General features: G+C 61.6%; 3 protein-coding genes across 5 annotated transcripts; all 3 read left to right on the top strand.

Moving 5' to 3' along the window:
* The first annotated feature begins 88 nt into the window (after positions 1-88).
* ZSWIM3 (zinc finger SWIM-type containing 3) lies at positions 89-3434 on the top strand. The gene is made up of 2 exons (XM_055814194.1): positions 89-309; positions 1553-3434. The coding sequence occupies exons 1-2, from the start codon at positions 155-157 to the stop codon at positions 3432-3434; spliced, it is 2037 nt and encodes a 678-aa protein (XP_055670169.1). The 5' UTR covers positions 89-154.
* A 290-nt stretch (positions 3435-3724) lies between these two features.
* Positions 3725-5852, top strand: ZSWIM1 (zinc finger SWIM-type containing 1). The gene has a single exon (XM_013301174.3). It carries the CDS (start codon positions 3731-3733, stop codon positions 5414-5416), a length of 1686 nt encoding a protein of 561 aa, XP_013156628.2. The 5' UTR covers positions 3725-3730; the 3' UTR covers positions 5417-5852.
* A 2883-nt stretch (positions 5853-8735) lies between these two features.
* On the top strand, positions 8736-16278 carry CTSA (cathepsin A). Of its 3 annotated transcripts, XM_055813765.1 has the most exons (18): positions 8736-8890; positions 9172-9367; positions 10657-10848; positions 10960-11035; positions 12033-12199; positions 12295-12406; positions 12522-12572; positions 12844-12930; positions 13032-13187; positions 13536-13627; positions 13939-14023; positions 14162-14253; positions 14454-14532; positions 14678-14826; positions 14899-14974; positions 15084-15173; positions 15322-15423; positions 15577-16278. In XM_055813765.1, exons 3-18 carry the CDS (start codon positions 10790-10792, stop codon positions 15658-15660), a joined length of 1557 nt encoding a protein of 518 aa, XP_055669740.1. In that variant the 5' UTR covers positions 8736-8890; positions 9172-9367; positions 10657-10789; the 3' UTR covers positions 15661-16278. The 3 variants fall into 3 exon arrangements, with proteins under 3 accessions (XP_055669740.1, XP_055669742.1, XP_055669741.1); XM_055813767.1 differs by lacking the exons at positions 10657-10848; positions 10960-11035; XM_055813766.1 differs by lacking the exons at positions 8736-8890; positions 9172-9367; positions 10657-10848; positions 10960-11035 and adding an exon at positions 11796-11944.
* Positions 16279-16285: the final 7 nt, after the last annotated feature.

Here is a 16285-nt window from a genome sequence, read left to right as displayed (position 1 = left end):
GGCCGTGGCAGAAAGCTCTGGGATGGTTGGCTGGCCTCCTGCCCGTCCGGAGAGTACGCCTGTAATTGGCCAGACTCATAGTGTGGGCGGTGCCCCAGCTGGTTTAATATGGCTTCTTCCTGCTGGAGAGGAGGCTGCAGGTGTCAGGTCTGCCATGGAGCTGGGCTCTTGCTTCAGGAGCTACGAGGCCTTCAGGGAGCGCTTCCGCGCCTACAAGAGGGCGCAGGGCTGCCGCTACGCTCTGCGGAGCTGCGTCTCTGTCCGCTGCCACAACCGGCAGCACGGCACCGCCGTCCGCGAGGATGTCATGTAAGGCCACCGCGGTGCGCAGCCCTGCCCGGCCGGGCCGGCTCGGCTCGGTGCCTGGCCCCGGCACCCCCGGGCAGGGCCTGCGCCCCGCGCTGGGCTCCAGGGGGTTCGGTGCTCCCCGCGCGGGTCCGGGGAGTGAGCCCATGCGGGAGCGCCCTGCCCGCAGGGAGCGGCGTCAGCAGCTCTGGCCCCCAGCCCAGCCCCTTCCACGGGGTGTCAGCTCCTGCCAGCACCTGGCCGAGTGCTACTGTAACCGGGGCTGCCCGCGGTTGCGGAAGGGTTCATCCTGCTAGCCTAACAGGCCTGCAGAGGAGAGTGCTGTTGGTTATGTCAGGCGCTTGCTGTTTTCATAGTCTCGACTGTTCCTGTGTTGCTTACCCCCCGTTGCTGTGTCCCAGCCCTGTTGCTCCCCCTCATGCTCCAGCTAGCGCTCTGCTGTCCTGCTTGGCTCTGTTCAAACCCTGCCTTTTGGCTCAACAATTCTTGCTGCCTCTTGCAGCAAAACCTGTACCTTTCGCGTTTGAAGTCACCCTCATGGGACACTGCTGGCTAACTACAGCTCCTGCCTTTTTCTTCTCAAGTAGCAAGACACTTAAGTACTGGCTGCTGGCATTCCCCAGCTGCTTTCACCTCATTGCAATGGCAAGGTGCTGTCGGGTTTCCCTCTCAGTGCTGGATTCCACAGCCTTCACTTACCTGAGCAGGTCTAGCGATACTGCCTCATTTCTGTGCAAGTTGGTGGATCCACTTGTGTGCACAAAGGCTACAAGGTCATTCTCCACTCACACAACTGCTCCCCTTGCTGCCTTAAAATATAATTTAATCGTGTGCCTTGAAGCCTTTCTTGCTGTGTTCTAGCCTGCTCCTCCAGATGCAGAGGAGTTGCAGAAATGATATGTGCTTTAAGGGAGTTAGGCACACATGCACCCAGGTATCAAGTTTTTGTTAACGGCTTTGCTGTTTCTGGAGAGCAGAAACAGGCATTGCTGGGATCAAGAGCAGGGGCTGCTTTATGGTGTCTGGTTGTGGCAGTTACGACTCTTAGTTCATTTGTTTTTCCTGTATTTGAGCTTTCTTACCCCAGGCTTTGCTGAGCGGAAAGCCAGCTCGTCTGACTGGCGTATGTGTTTTTTGTGTGCTCGCTAATTGAATATAGTGTCAGCATGCAAGAAAAGTCAAAACTAAATGCTGGCAGCCCATGCCACCATTGCTTGCCCCATTAATGCCTTCTCAACGTTTGCAGGTTCATGGAGGTTAAGTTTGGTTGTGCCCGGGCCCAAAAATACAACAAGAAGAGAAAGCAGCAGCCCAGCTTGTGTCCAGCTTATTTTGTGTTGCAATATAAAGAAGACATAGACCAGCTTGTGATCAGCGATCTGAACAGCAACCACGTCCATGCAGGCCCGGTTTTTTCCCTGACCAGAGCCGCTGCCCTGATGGCAAGCACTACGGAACGCGACAGCCCCGCAACAAAACCGCTAAAGCAACAGCAGGCGGGCGGGACTGAGAGTGGTGCTGCAGCAGCAGAGGACTCCTACGCAGTCATGGGACAACCGGTAGATGGGGCGCCTGCTCCGTACGGGGCTCCTGCGCTCCCTGAGGCAGCAAAGGAAAATGCTTCGGCCTCGGCACTAGTCAGGGTTGCCGAGGTAATGAAAACCTTTCTGAGAGAGAACAAGGGCTCCCTGGCCTCAGTTAGCACAGACAGGGACCATGGCCTGGACAGACTCAGCTTCCAGACCAGGCAGATGAAGAGCTGGTTCGTGCGGTTCCCCGAGAGCCTCCTGCTGCACAGAGTGCTGAGTGAGGCGGGACATGTTCTCTATGCTTTCCTTGTAGAGAGCAAGGAGCAAGTAGGGAAGGTGGTGCACTTGTCACTGCTGAAGGATGACACAGGACACAACGTCAGGGAAATGCTGACCATCTTCAAGGAGTTCAATCCTGAGTGGCAAAAGGTCCAGGCTGTTTTTGTGGACGTGTCCTTCTTTCACAAAGCTGTCCTCCATGAGCTCTTTCCCTCTGCCCAGGTGTTCCTTTCTGTCTATCACACTGTCCGACTGCTTGAGAAGAATGCAGAAGAAGCGGAAATCTCCTCTTCCTTCAAGCAGAACTTGATGCTGGCCTTGCAGAAGGCTGTGTTTTCCCCTTCAGCTGCAAGTCTGGATGCCCTGTTGCCGCTCGTGAAGTGTGTGGTCAGCCCAGAGCTATACAACTATCTGCGAGCCAACTGGTTCTCCTGTGAGCTGCTCTGGTACATGCATGGAAAGAAAGGGCTGCACTCCTGCAGCACACACATGGACAGCCTGGACCTCATCACGCACCGAATAGCTGGTCTCCTTGGCCAACAGCCATCCTTGGAGGCAAGCATTCTTTCTTTTCTGGAGTGTGCAGACTGCCTTGATTCCAGAGGCTCGGAGAGCCTGAACCAGGGTTTCTTGAGCACCAGGGAGGATGGCTGGAGCAGCCTCCAGGAGAAACCTGATGCATGTGCTGGTGCTGCAGCAGAACCAGGCCCCATTTTTGGCTCTCCGGCTCTTGCTGATTGCCCTGAGCCCACTGCGCAGGCTGCTGCGGTGGGGACGGGGTGCATGCTGGCTGCACTCTGGGAGAGCTGTGGGGAGCTAGGCTACTGGCTGTGCCTGAAGGAGTGGGAGGTGGTGCAGACGTCCACGCAGCTGCTCAGCCCTGCCTCGGGCAGCCTCAGCGTTTGGCTGCTGGAAGACGCGCACCGGGTGAGCTGGGACTGCCGGAGCTGTAGCTGCTGCTTCCAGCGCCGCTACCGGCTGCCCTGCAGGCACGTCCTGGCCGTGCTGCAGGTGCACAGGGGCCGTGTGGAGGAAGGCATGGTGTGCAGGCGCTGGCAGAGGAGGTACCAGCACCTCCTGGCCCCCGGGGCCAGCCTCCCGGGCTTCGGTGGGGGCTCGGCAGGCGGCCGGCCGCTGGGCAGAGAGGAGAGAGCCCGGTTCCTCAGCCTGGAGCTGGCCAACCTGCTGCTGCAGAGCGAGGGGCGGGAGCTGGAGGAGCGCAGCTCCGCGCTGGCAGCTATCCTGGCGGCCTGGGCTCGGTCACCGGAGCCGGGGGAGGCGGCCGGGAAGAAGCCGGTGCCCCCGCACTGCTCTGGGTAACGGAGGCCGCCCAGGAAATGCGAGGTGGTGGAGGGGAGCCCGCGGCGGCCGCTCCCGGCAGCGCCCGAGGCCGCCGGTGCCGCCGCCCGGCAGCGACGGGCCGCGCCCGGCCGGCAGGGGGCCTGGCGCGCTGCCTGACGTCATGGCGCGCCCCACGGTGATTGGTGGCGCTGCTGGCAGGGAGCGGGGCACGCCGGGATGCGCTCCCCGGAGGCGGCGGCGGAGCGGGGCATGCCGGGATATCCCCCCCTCCCGGTAGCGGTGGCGCAGCGTTCGCGGCCCCGGCAGGGCAGGCGATGGCACAGGCCCCGCCGGGCCCGGACCGCGGCTCCTTGGTGGCCTACGAGCCAGGGGCGGGCGGCCGCATGGCCTCCGTCAGCTTCCAGAGCGCTGCCATGGCTAGCGTCTTCGCCCGCTTCCCCCGGGTACTGCTGGTGCACCGGGCCGGTGGGCCGGCGGGCCGCGCGCTCTATGTCTTCCTGGTGGCCGGGCCGGCCCCGGAGCTGCACGGCGGCATGGCCAGGGTGGTGCATCTTGCTGTCCCGCAGAACGAGTCGGTGGGAGGCCTGGCGCGCATGTACGGGGCGTTCAGGGCCTTCAATCCAGCCTGGGCTGAAACCCAGCTCCTCCTGATGGGCCCTGGGCTGCCCCAGCCGTCTGTGCTTGCCCAGGCCTTCCCAGCAGCAGAGGTGCAGCTCTCCATCTTCCACCTCTGCAAGGACCTGCAGCACCAGATCCAGCGGCTGGCCTTGGAGGGCTGCACCGAGCACCTGATCCTGGCTGCCCTGGGTGACACCATGCATGCAGCCACCGAGAGCAGCCGCAGAAAGATGCACGCCCTTCTGAGAGACCTCATGACACCAGACTTGCTGTCTCAGCTCCATGTTCACTGGCTTCTCAATGATGAGATCTGGGCCACGCACAAGGAGAGGACTTGGGGGCAGAGCAGTAACTACTTTAAGGACCTGGAGATTGTCGCCCAGGGACTGAGCCAGATTTTCAGCAGTGGGCTCTCTTTGGAGAGCTGCATCACCTCCTTAGCCCAGTACTACCAAAAGTGTGTTTCTAAGAGTGCTCCTAATGCTGTGATTTGCTCTGCTCCCCATCCTGATCACTGTGCTGCTCAGGCAGCTCCCCAAAGTTTGCCTGCCAGGAGTTTGCCTCTTGCCCCTCCAGCATGCCAGCGTAAGCAGTCTCGGAGCTCTGTCCAGGCTTCTGCCACCACAGCAACAGCTCAGCAGCAGTGGCCGGTGCCAGAGTCTCTCACAGCAGCTAAGAGTCCTGTGATTGTTCACAGTCCACCAGCAGCTCTTCATCATCAGCCTGAAACCCCCCAGGCTCTCTTCTTCCAAGGTAAGCCTGCAAGCCCTCAGTTCTCATTAGGTCCTTCATCTCCTGTGGCTAAACTGGAGGCAATGGAAAACCCAGAGGGTGACAGCAAGGACGAGATTAACCGAAGGACTGAAGAACACATTGAGCAGTCATTGAGGGATATTTGCACGGAGCCCGCTGCCAGGCTGTGCCTGAGCGAGTTTGCAGTGGTTCAGAAGTCCGTGCAGCTGATAGGCACTGGGGAGGATGCTCTCAGCGTACAGGTCCTGGAGGATGCCCACAGGGTGGACCTGAAAGGCCTGAGCAGCTGCACTTGCCATTTCAACCAGGTCTTCCAGCTGCCCTGCCGGCACATCTTGGCCATGCTGGATTCGGACAGGAAGACCCTGCAGCCGGAGATGCTCAACAGACAGTGGCAGAAGGGATGTGACGCCCATCAGGCTGAGCAATATGGTGCTGATGGCCTCTTGGAGGTCCTGAAGAGCTCCTGGAATGAGTCTTTGGATAAATCCCTGGTGGTGTCATTCCTCACGGCAGAGATCAGCCGGGTTCTCGCCCACTGCAGCGGGGAGGAGTTTGAGCACAGGTACAGGATCCTCCGGGAGCTGGCTGACAGCTGGATTGGGCCCTACATCGAGGTGAAGCTCTAACACCAAGTGGGACCCAAGCGGGCTGCTTCGTGTGCGGATCCTTGGGAGCAGCTGGGCAGCAGATGTGCAGGAGGCATGTTCATCACTCCACCAGTGTCTTGGCTTCCACCTTTATTCCCCTTAGCCTATCACTCCCTTGAGGGTTGGCATAGAAGGGGCAGCTTGGGTCCTTTATCTGCCAAATGAGTGTTGCCTTTTGCATGGGACAGCTGAGAAACCAGATTGCAAACTCCTGATCATGCTGGATGTGACCAGCTGCTGACCTGGCTAATAGGAGGTGTGGCTGGGAGCCAACCAGGGGTGGTGCAGCGTGGGAGGTGATGGTATAACATGTGACAAAATTACTTGATGCGTGGCCAGTGCCTGCAGGTCCTTCCAGCATCCAGCTGTGATGTGTTGTGCAACAAAGCCAATAAATTGGCCTTGTATTGCTTGGGAGCTGTGTCTGTTTCTGTGCCAGCTGCAGCCGCTCCTCCCTGCGGACAGGACGGTGGGGCTCGCTCACACTGTGAGACCAGGCGGTGCTTTGGACAGGGCTTTGAACAGGGCTTCTTGGTGGTCTTTTCTTACTGTAGCACCCTCCAGGTAGTGGAGTGAGCCTGCTTGTTGGGAGGCAGCAGGTCCGGGGGGGTGGCAATCTCTGCTGCCAGCAGCGCAGCTCATGCTCTGAAGCAGAGTTGTTTGTCTGGTCACGGCAGCTGCTCTCCATTCCTCAGAAAGGGGAACCCGCCCTCCCTTGTCAACAGCTTGTGTGCTGGGGGAGGCTGGAGGGATGCTGCGGGTCACAGTAGTGCCAAATAAAGCTGTGATGAGGTGGGGAGCAAAGGCTTTAAACAAATGGGGTGGGGGAGGAAAAATGTGGGGAAGAGCAAACAAGCCCTGGCCCTCAGGTGCTCTCTGATGGGTCAGCCCCTTGTCACCCCTCACAAGCAAAAGCAATGCCAGTGCCCATTGTGTTGGGACACGGCAGGCTGCGGACATGGCAGGTGCATGTCGGAGACCAACCTCTATCGCTGTGGTTCAGTCACAAATGGTTTGTTTTCTCTGTTTTCTCTGATCAGTGCTTCCTTCCTTAACATTTTTGGTTTCGGTAGAGTCAGCCCGTTGCAGGAGGAGGACTGTTGCAAGGTTGGGGGATTTCCTCTTGATCTACGGTTTTGTTACATTATCTGATACTATCAAATCTAACTAAATGTAGCATCATGTTTCCTAAAACACCCTTCTCCTTTCTGTAAACTTGGAGCTGCTTGTTTCACCCCTCAGCTGTGCTGTCAAAGAGGCCTGGAAGGCTCTGCCTGCCAGACTCCTTGCCATCTTTCATTCTGGCACCGGTGGCACCCCTCTCATTTTCAGAGGGCTTTTCTCTCTGCCTCTTGCTCTGTGCAGCTCTGACCCTGCCTTCCCTCCCAGCCTGGCACAGGCACTGTGGGAACGCCAGCTGCCATCCCCACCAGCCAGAGGATGAGGGGTCTGGAGGAAAGTCTGGTGCTGGCTCGTGGAGCTAGGGAATGCTGGGCCCTCTTCCTCAGCCAGCAAGGTGGGATAGCTGGATCCCGCGCTGGCTCACCATGACCGGCTCCATAGCCACAGGCATGTGCCTGAGCAGTGGCTGCTGCCAGCGCAGCTCCTTGGGTGCTGCACATTTCCCTGCGGAGTCTGCCCCATCCCCCTCCCCACTAGGAACACAGGAAATAACTCATCCCTGGTCTTGGGGTAAACATCTTTCCCAAGAGCAAAACTGCCAGGCTGGGACAAGCATATGGCTATAATTTACCCTCTGTGTGAATGTCATGCTGGGCCCTCCCACACTCCACCTGGCCTTTGCTCTGCTCCACCCGGGTGATCCCAGCTTCACTGTCAGGCTACAGACGGGTCCTGAGCCCAGCAGGGTTGAGGGCCATGCTTACAGGCTCGTGAGCCCAGCATTGTCCCTTGCTGGAGGGGGAACTACTCCCATGAGTGGCTGCTGAAGCACAGGGGGCCTTGGCTCCCTGAGCCCTCCTTTGAGAAGACTCTTCCCACCTTACTGGAAGGCAGCTCCGCTGAAGAACCCCCTGCAGCCAGACAAAATACCTTGACACAGAAGGGGAAGAAAATTCCCTTGGCTGGAGACTAAAAAAAACACAAAGCCATGCCTTTTTTTCCCCAGACAGGAGCCAAGCAGCACACTAGCCCCCAGAGCTGTTCAGGCCTTGCCCCATTGAGGACAGGCCTGGTGCTAGGCTTGTATTGAAGCCTTGTGTTTCGGGGTGCCAATCCTGCCAGTGGGGCTGGGTGTCCTGGCTGTGGGGGCTCTGTGGGCCCCATGGTTCCACTGGCACCTGCTGTGGGCAGTGCCAGGAGTTAGCACAGCCCTGATGGCAGCATGCGCATTGCGGGTTGCCCAGCCATCCTTGCTCCCCTGTGTTGCTCCGTGTGCCAGCACCCCCCACAGCGTGTTCTCTTTCTGGCTGGAAGTACTTTATTGCTCATGCTGACCTGCGCTGCACGCTGGCCCTACTGCACCCATCTGCACGGAGGAAAGTTCCTCCAACACACTGCCCATGCTCTCACGTCAGCCCTGCAGCAGCACGTGCTGGGGTCAAGGGGACAGCTGAGGGTGTGGATCCTGCCTGGGGAAGCCCAGTGGGGCTGTTGGTATTGGGGGTGGCCTGGGGCAGCACCCTCAACACCTCACTCGTGTTTGCAGAAGCTCTTCAGTGGTGGGGGCAGGTCCAGGCCGTCGATGGCCAGGCGGTGGACAATGTGCTTCTGGATGACCAGCCGGCAGAGGGTCTGCAGGGAGGGAACTGGAAGAAAACAGAAAGAAGCCACTGAGCTGGCCGAGTTGCTAGCAAGGCTGAGAGCAGAGGGGTGTGGAGGAGATGGGCCTGGAGGCACCATGTTTTAGGGCAGCCAGTGTGTGAGCTTTCTTTGCCCTGAGCTCAAGGTGGCTGTGTAGAAGAGCCGGTGCCAGGCTGCTCAGGCTGGGGCAGGAGCTTGAGGGCCCTGGGTGGTGAAGCTTTTCCCATTAACTCAGAGGAAGGTTGGGAGGACAGTTATGTGACCAAGCTATGCGTTAACATGGCTGGTTTGCATTGTTTTCCATCTGGGGGCTGTTGAGCGACTCCCCAGGGTCCCACGTGCCCACACTGAGCTCTCCTTTCATCCCATTCCCTTGGTCTGCTTCTACTGGTGCCAGTGCCAGGCTCCTGCAATGCCTTTGAAACAATCATCTTCTGAGCCGTTCCCATGGCCACCTGCATGGGCCCTACCCAGTTCCTGCTCCTATGACACATGCCCCCATGGGACTCCTCTTTCCGGAACCCTCGGTAGCTCAGCAGCGTGGGTGCAATTAGCTGCGGCTGGTTCTTTTCTCAGATTTTAAATGAGAGGTGACTCAGGTGCAGCCTCTGGGCCTTGGTTCAATCGCTGTCCAAGAGCCAAACCAGAGAACACCCTAGGGCATCGTGCTGGGCCAGAGTGGAGCCACAGGTGGGGCCCAGCTGTTTCACCCGTCCAGGGGCTCTCACTGGCACTGGGCAGGGCAGAGCTCTTTCAAGCCTGACCACACCGTGCCTAGCCTGCTCCGACCTTGGGGCTAGTTTTGGCTGGCTGGAGTGCTTATCTGCCTGAGCCGCGCAGGGCTGCATTGTGCCGAGTGCTGGGTGACAGGCAGCAGATGCCCTTTGCCTTTCCTGCACGCTGCCCCCTTTGCTGCGCTGCCCGTCACCAGCAGCTCAGCTGCTACTTCTGTTTTTCACTTTGCTATCCAGACCCCAGCCAGGGACAGAGCCGCACTGAGACTGATTTTTAAACCCTACGGAAGTGTTGCAGAAACCAGAGCTCCTGCAATCTTAGCCGAGGGGAGGAAGCCAGACTGCATCTCTGCAGCGGTGCCTGTGCCAGCTGCAGTGCTTGCGGGACCCGTGGCCACGGTGGCCGCGGTGGGAGGGAGCAGCTTTCCCAGAGGTACGTGTTCCAGCGCGAGTCCCTGGTGAGTGGTGAAGACAGGCCCCCCAAGGCAGCTCAGCAGCCTCCTGCAGCAGGCTCTGGCCGGTTGCCCTTGGCACGCTGCTGGGGCAGGGAGACCGGGTAGGCGGGCATGTGTAACATCGCTGTTCGGGTAATCCAGCTCACAGCTGGCAGGAAGAATCCCAGATTTCAGCCTTGAGACAGAAGCAGCTGAACTTTGCACCAGTAAGAGAAGCTGTGGATGTGGGTGGCCAGCACCCAGGCACTAGCTCTCCTGGCTCTCATCTCACTGGATCCTCGGCTGATTTTTCCATTATGGTGCTAATTAGCACTTACTGACCTGACTCCTCACAAGAGCCAGCAACCAGCACAGGCTTTCCCGGCCCCTCCCCAGCCAGCCGAGGGATGCCAGATATTGCCCAACCTCCGATGGCATCACAGCTTGCCTGCCCAGGACACCCCGCAGCCGGGGCACGTGGCACATGTGGGGGCATGGCATGTGTGCTGGGGGGGGCAGCAGGGCACAGCCGCATGTTTTGATGCCAAGGCAGGTCGTCACTGGGCTCCAGGTGGCTGTGTGCCCGTGGGGTGAGGCTGGGCATGGTGGGGGCTCACCAGCCCCCCGAGAAGCAGCCCCATGAGTGCCAGCGCTGGGCTTCGGTGAGGGGCGTCTGGCTGGGGATGAGTGCGGGGCTGCAGGAGTGCGGCTCTGCAGTCCCGCAGCCTCCGGTCCGGGGCAGCGCAGGGCACTGACCCCCATCACTCTGCTCAGGAAGGGCTGGACTCTGCCCGGACTGTCGCTGCTGGGGGCTGGTGGGCGCTCTCCCCCAGCCCCGGCACAGCAGCAGGCGGCAGAGCTTTTGGCAGATGCTGCCTGCCAGTGACTGTGTGGGGTCTTGCCCATGCTCTGCAGGGCCTGGGGGCTCTCCTGTGGCCTCTGCCCCATGTCCCTCTACCCTGTGGCATGCTCTGATGCTCCCACTGTTGGGGACTATGGGGTGACCCCACCTGAGCCCCTGCCCGCGCCGGCTCCAGGACATGCCCCAGGGAGGGGGCAGGTACCTACAGCCATATTCCACTGGGATGACCCGGACGCTCTTGGTGGAGGCAAAGACGTCAACCACGGCGTAGAGTGGGCGGCTGGTGGGCAGGTGCCTGGCGCTCGGCCCCATGTCCTCTCCATTGATGACGATGTGCATGTCGGCGGTGCCATCGGGCTGCGGAGCATACAGCACACCAATCCGGCTGCGCCGGGCGGTCGCAGGCAACGCATTCGTCTTGTACAGGTCATCCAGGATGTGGCTGTAACGCCCAGGCCTGCTGCGGCCCACCAGCGTGTCGCGGGGGATCCTCACCTGCTCGATCAGCAGAAAGGGCTCCCAGGGGGGACCCCGTGCCCGCACCTCCTCCCCATCCACCATGACGCGGTTGTGGCTCCGGGTGATGGCAAACACCCAGGTGTCCCCCATGTTGACCAGGTCTGGCAGCGAGTACTCGGGCACAACCTCCAGGCTTTGGGGGTCGTGGGCCGTCAGCCCCACACGCAGGTGCCCGCACCAGCCCAGCTCCTTCTCCTCAATCTCCACCAGGAAGATCTGCCCGGGTGCCAGTGGCTCCTGGCTGAAGCAGAGCCCGTTGGCGAAGCTCTCCACCCGCGTGGCCCGCGTGCGTGAGGCATTCAGGCGGACGTTGGTGCCATGGACGTGGTGGAAGCACACAGCGAGGCGGCACTGGGCAGCCATCGCCGCCACCGCTATTTTTATCTGTCCCTGTCACAGCTGCTGTGAGGCAGTGACGGACCTTCAACGCAGTGACAGCCGGCTTGGCGTGGAGGGGTCCTAGTGCCGCAGGGGAGCGTGGGGGGGACCCACAGCCGGGCCCTACCGCCTTCCCGGGCCACAGGCACTCCACACGATGCCTGCCCGGCAGTGCCAGGCAGTACCTGGTGGCACCCAGCTGTAACCAGTGACACCTGGCAGTGCCCGGCAGTACCCGCTTGGTGGCACTCAGTTGTACACGGTGATGCCCAGCAGTACTCGGTAGCACCTGGCTGTACCCAGTGATGCCCAGCAGTGCCCGGTGGTGCCCGGTGATGCTTGGTGGCACTCAGCTGTACCTGGTGATGCCTGGCAGTGCCTGGCGGTAGTCGGTAGCACCCGGCTGTACCTAGTGATGCCCAGTGGCACCCAGCTGTACCCAGTGATGCCCAGCAGTGCCCGGTGATGGGCGGTGGCACCCGGTGATGGGCGGTGGCACCCAGCTGTGCCCACCGGGACACCGGACCCCTGGTGCCAGCTGCCACCGTCGTGCTCGCGGGGGGCCGAGGGCCGAGGGCTCCCACGTGGGGGGTCCCGCCGTGGGGGGTCCCGCCGTGGGGGGTCCCGCGGGACCCCGAGGGGGGCGGGGCGGGGCAGGGCGGCTCTCACGTGCGCGCGCGGCCCCGCCGCCCTCTTGGGTGTTGATTGGCCGCCGCGAGGCCCCGCCCCGATCACGTGAGCAGCGGAGGTCATATGGGCGGGTGTCATGTGCCCACCGGGACCGTCGGCGCCGGGAGCTGCGCCGGGAGCGGCCGGGGTTAGCGGGGGGGGACGGGACGGGGCGGGGCGGGGCGGCCAGGCCATTCCCGGTCAGCAGCGCCTCGACCTCCCCTCCCGCTCCGCAGATGGGGCCGGTGCCGCTGTCCGTGCTGCTGCTGCTGGGGCTGGGGCTGAGCCGGGCCGCCCCCCGGGGCCACGAGGTGACGTTCCTGCCGGGGCTGGCCAAGCAGCCCTCCTTCCGGCACTTCTCGGGCTACCTCTGCGCCGGGCCAGGCCAGCATCTGCACTACTGGTACGTGGGGGCCCGCCGGTACCGGGGCCGGGCTGCCCCCCCCCGAGCGGCGGGGGCGGGGGCCTGGCCGGATGCTGACGGCCATGTGTCCTCAGGTTTGTGGAGGCCCAGAGCAACCCCCAGAGCAGCCCCCTGGTGCTGTGGCTGAACGGGGGTCCCGGCTGCAGCTCCATGGAGGGCTTCCTGAAGGAGCACGGCCCCTTCCTGGTCAGTAAACACGGCCAGCCCAGGGCCACCGGGGGCTGTCAGGCTGTGTGGCACGAGCTGTCCCGCTGGGGCCAGCCCGGTTGTGCCCATCGGTCAGCGCCTTCTGCTTCCCCAGATCCAGCCCGACGGGGTCACGCTGAAGTATAACGACTATGCCTGGAACAAGGTATGGGCACAGGCGCTGCAGTACTCCAGGGCTGTGGGGAGAGGGTGGCTCCGAGCCAGTTCCTCCTGCCCTCTCCATGGAGCTGAGCCACGGCCCCCTCATCGAACACACCCTTCTCTAAAGCTGCTGTGGAGCAGGGCAGGAATGCAGCCCTGCCAGTGCAGGCCGGGCACCCGTGGGTGCTGCCACTGGCAAGGCCGGTAGCCCGCTGCCTCGCTAGCTGGGGTGAGGCCACCCCCCCGAATCTCCAGCTCCTCTGCTGTCCCTGCAGATTGCCAATATGCTCTACCTGGAGTCCCCCCCCGGCGTCGGCTTCTCGTATGCCGAGGACAAGAAGTATGCCACGAACGACACTGAGGCGAGTGACCCATGCTGCTGGGAGGGACCTGCCTCCTGCCTGCCCCAGCTGTGGCGCGGGGGTCCTGCCTTGCTGCCTGACCCCACTCCTCCTACCTGCAGGTTGCTCGCAACAACTACCTGGCGCTGAAGGATTTCCTCCGGCTCTTCCCAGAGTACTCCAAGAATGATCTCTTCCTCACGGGGGAGAGCTATGGTGGGGTCTACATCCCCACACTAGCGGAGTGGGTGATGCAGGACCCCAGCCTCAACCTGAAGGTGAGCGGCTGGGCTCTGCCGCTGGCCCAGCCTGAGCTGGGGAGCAGAAGGCTTGGTATGGCCTCACTGTGGCTCTTGAGTGGTACCGGGGTGGGGACTGAGTCAGGAGCATAGGGTAGGTCTGGCCCCACAGCCTTTCATCTCCTGGGGTGCTGGCAGTGGCTGCTGGTGGACGTGTCCGTCTCTGCTGGGTGGGGTGAGGGGAGTATTCTCAGGCACCCCTGACCCTTCCTGTTCCCTCTGCGGAGTAAACAGTGCCACATCTGCTTCCTGTCTGATGCTGCTGTCGCTGCAGCTGCCCTGTGGGGAGCTGGAACACAACAGAGTTGTTTTCTTCTTGCCTTGCAGGGAATCGCTGTGGGAAATGGCCTCTCATCCTATGAGATTAACGACAACTCCCTGGTTTACTTTGCCTATTACCATGGTCTGCTGGGGACTGAGTAAGAGGAGGGGGAGTGCTACTGCTAGGCGCACTGTCTCTGTGCGAGAAGGATGGGCGCGTGGCCAGGGACAGGGCTGGCTGGGTCAGTGGTGTGTGGGACAAGGGAAGCTCCTCACCTGATGCGGGCCAGCAGCTGGGCTGTGGAGGTGGCCCCTCATCCTGGGCAGCTCCCCTGGGCACGTTGGTTTGTGGGATGCACAGGACACTGGGCAGAGCTGTGTGCCATGCAGCTGCAGCCACGGCTGCTGGCTTTGTGTCAGTGTTGCTATGTGGGCAGTGCAGTCCAAGTCCCCTGCTCTCTGCCTACAGGCTGTGGAGAGAGTTGCAGGCCTTCTGCTGCTCCCAAGGGAAGTGCAACTTCCACGACAACTCCAACTTGAACTGCACACTCAAGGTGAGGGGAACTGGAGCCCCCAGGCACATGCCCAGTGCCAGTGTCTGTGACCCAGCACCCACCCACCTGGCGCTGGATATGCCCACAGTCCCTTGAGTGTCCTGCTGAGCCCCAAACTCTCCTTGCGGCTTGTTGCAGATGGAGGAGATGATTCATATTGTAGAGGAGTCAGGCCTCAACATCTACAACCTCTACGCCCCGTGTGATGGCGGTGTCCCTGGGAGCATGAGGTGAGGGTGGCCCCAGGGAGGGCAGGTCTCTGGGCACTGGCTCGCTTTGGTTTGCAGCTTGTGGGTCCCGGCTGGCAGAGGGACGCAGTGGGCTGGGCACTGGGGACAGGCGGACTGTGTCTGGCTGCCATCGAGGGCTCACTCAGGGAGGGCCGTGAGCCCTTGTTCCTAGCCTGTCCCTGTGTTCGTCCTGGCTGCAGGTATGAGGGTGGCTATCTCATCACACATGACCTGGGCAACTCCTTCATCCGGATGCCGATGAGGTTCTCCTGGCGGCAGGTGAGCCTGGGCACCTGTGCCACTGGGCTGTGAGTGTTTTCTGCCCAGCTGGCAGTGGTGCTTGTGGGCAGGAGGGGACAGAGCGGATGGTCCTGTGGGGCAGCACCAGGTGCTGCTGTGGCAGGGACTCTCAACTCTTTCCCAGAACCTGTTCCGGATGCCAGTAGCCCGAAAGAAGGTCCGGATGGACCCGCCCTGCACCAACTCCACAGCCCTCAGCACATATCTGAACTCCCCAGAGGTGAGGAAGGCTCTCCACATCTCCCCCGATGCTCCGGAGTGGCAGGTGTGCAGGTGAGCAAGCTCTGGGTGTAGGGAGGGGCTGCTGTGAGTGTGAGCAGCCACCTGATGCCAACGCCTCCACAGCTTTGAGGTGAACCGCAGCTACAAGCGCCTGTACATGCAGATGAACGACCAGTACCTGAAGCTGCTTGGAGCCACGGTGCGTGCTGGGGAGCCTACCGGACCCTGGGACTGGCTGTGCCAAACCGGCCTCGTGCCTGGCTGGGGCTGCATCCCTGTGAGATGCTCACCCTCTTTCTGCTCTGCAGAAATACCGGATCCTGGTGTACAATGGGGATGTCGATATGGCCTGCAACTTCCTTGGGGATGAGTGGTTTGTGGACTCCCTGTGCCAGAAGGTAAATGGGCAGGGCAGGGCCGGGGTCAGGCCGGTCCCCAGCTCTGGACTGTGCAGCCGGCTGTGTGCTGCAGCTGGTGAGGGGGTGGGCAGCAGTGCCTGCCTGCCACGGGTAGCCGAGGCACTGAGGGTGCTGCCACTGGTCCCAGGTGCAGGTGGCTCGCCGGCCCTGGCTCTACACTGAAGGAGGCGAGAACCAGATTGGGGGCTTCGTGAAGGAATTCACCAACATCGCCTTCCTCACTGTGAAGGTAGGGCTGAGGGGCTCTGCGGAGAGAGGTAGGCACGCCTGGGCGCACCAGTGCTGCCGTCAGACTGGGTGGTGTCGGCTGTGCTGCAGGTGTTTGCAGGGCTGCAGCAGCTCCACGGCTGGCACTGACCTGCTGCTGCCTGTTTCCCCACAGGGAGCTGGCCACATGGTGCCCACAGACCGGCCCCTCTCTGCCTTCACCATGTTCAGCCGCTTCATTAAGAACGAGCCTTACTAGGAGCTGTGGAGGCAGTGCCTGGCATCCCAGCTGCCCTCACCACCCGGCAGCTCCTGCACAGCCCGTCCTTACTACTGCTCCGCTGTGCCTGGGCTCCCTGCACCATGAAACCACTCACTCCTGCAGCTGGTGGGGCTCCCCCGGCCCCAAGCCCTGCAGGATGGTGCCCAGCTGGACAGGGTGGATGATGGGGCTGCCTGCAAGTGGGTGTGGGGGGCCCAGGGTTGGGGTGAAGAAGCTATCTTTGCTGGGTGAGAAGTTATGCCCCTGCTGCAGCCGCCTCCTTGCTTGTGGCTTCCTGTCTCGCCTCCTCCCTGTCTGGAGATGCAGCTGCTTCCCTCCTGGGAAGGGACCACTTCCCCTCTACCCCGCAGCCCCCGCACGCACACAGCCCTGGGCAGGCTCTGAGCCAGCTGCCCCTTGCTAGGAAAGCACAGTTCACATGGTGGCTGGGGGCAGCTGGGCACTGCTCCTGCTGGGGCCTTCTCCTCCCTTCCAAACTGTTCCCACATCTCGTCCTGCTGAAGGAGGCTTTACTGTGAAGACAATCCCACCACCTGCTCACTGCCTGGGGTATGCAGTGCTTCTGGGAACTTGCAATAAACTCTCCGAACAAGGTGGTTCT

Source organism: Falco peregrinus, chromosome 9 (assembly GCF_023634155.1).
Source record: "Falco peregrinus isolate bFalPer1 chromosome 9, bFalPer1.pri, whole genome shotgun sequence".
NCBI lineage: Eukaryota > Metazoa > Chordata > Aves > Falconiformes > Falconidae > Falco > Falco peregrinus.
Note: the sequence above shows the minus strand (reverse complement) of the source record. Positions and strands in the feature narration are given on the sequence as shown.

What these genes read in the sequence shown, in the direction of transcription:
- ZSWIM3 (XM_055814194.1), top strand. Translation starts at nt 155, where the DNA reads ATGGAGCTGGGCTCTTGCTTCAGGAGCTACGAGGCCTTCAGGGAGCGC. An exon ending in GCCGTCCGCGAGGATGTCAT is followed by an intron (nt 310 to 1,552) that starts GTAAGGCCACCG and finishes CAACGTTTGCAG; the next exon opens with GTTCATGGAGGTTAAGTTTG.
- ZSWIM1 (XM_013301174.3), top strand. Translation starts at nt 3,731, where the DNA reads ATGGCACAGGCCCCGCCGGGCCCGGACCGCGGCTCCTTGGTGGCCTAC.
- CTSA (XM_055813765.1), top strand. Translation starts at nt 10,790, where the DNA reads ATGACGCGGTTGTGGCTCCGGGTGATGGCAAACACCCAGGTGTCCCCC. An exon ending in ACGACTATGCCTGGAACAAG is followed by an intron (nt 12,573 to 12,843) that starts GTATGGGCACAG and finishes CTGTCCCTGCAG; the next exon opens with ATTGCCAATATGCTCTACCT. An exon ending in TCGCCTTCCTCACTGTGAAG is followed by an intron (nt 15,424 to 15,576) that starts GTAGGGCTGAGG and finishes GTTTCCCCACAG; the next exon opens with GGAGCTGGCCACATGGTGCC.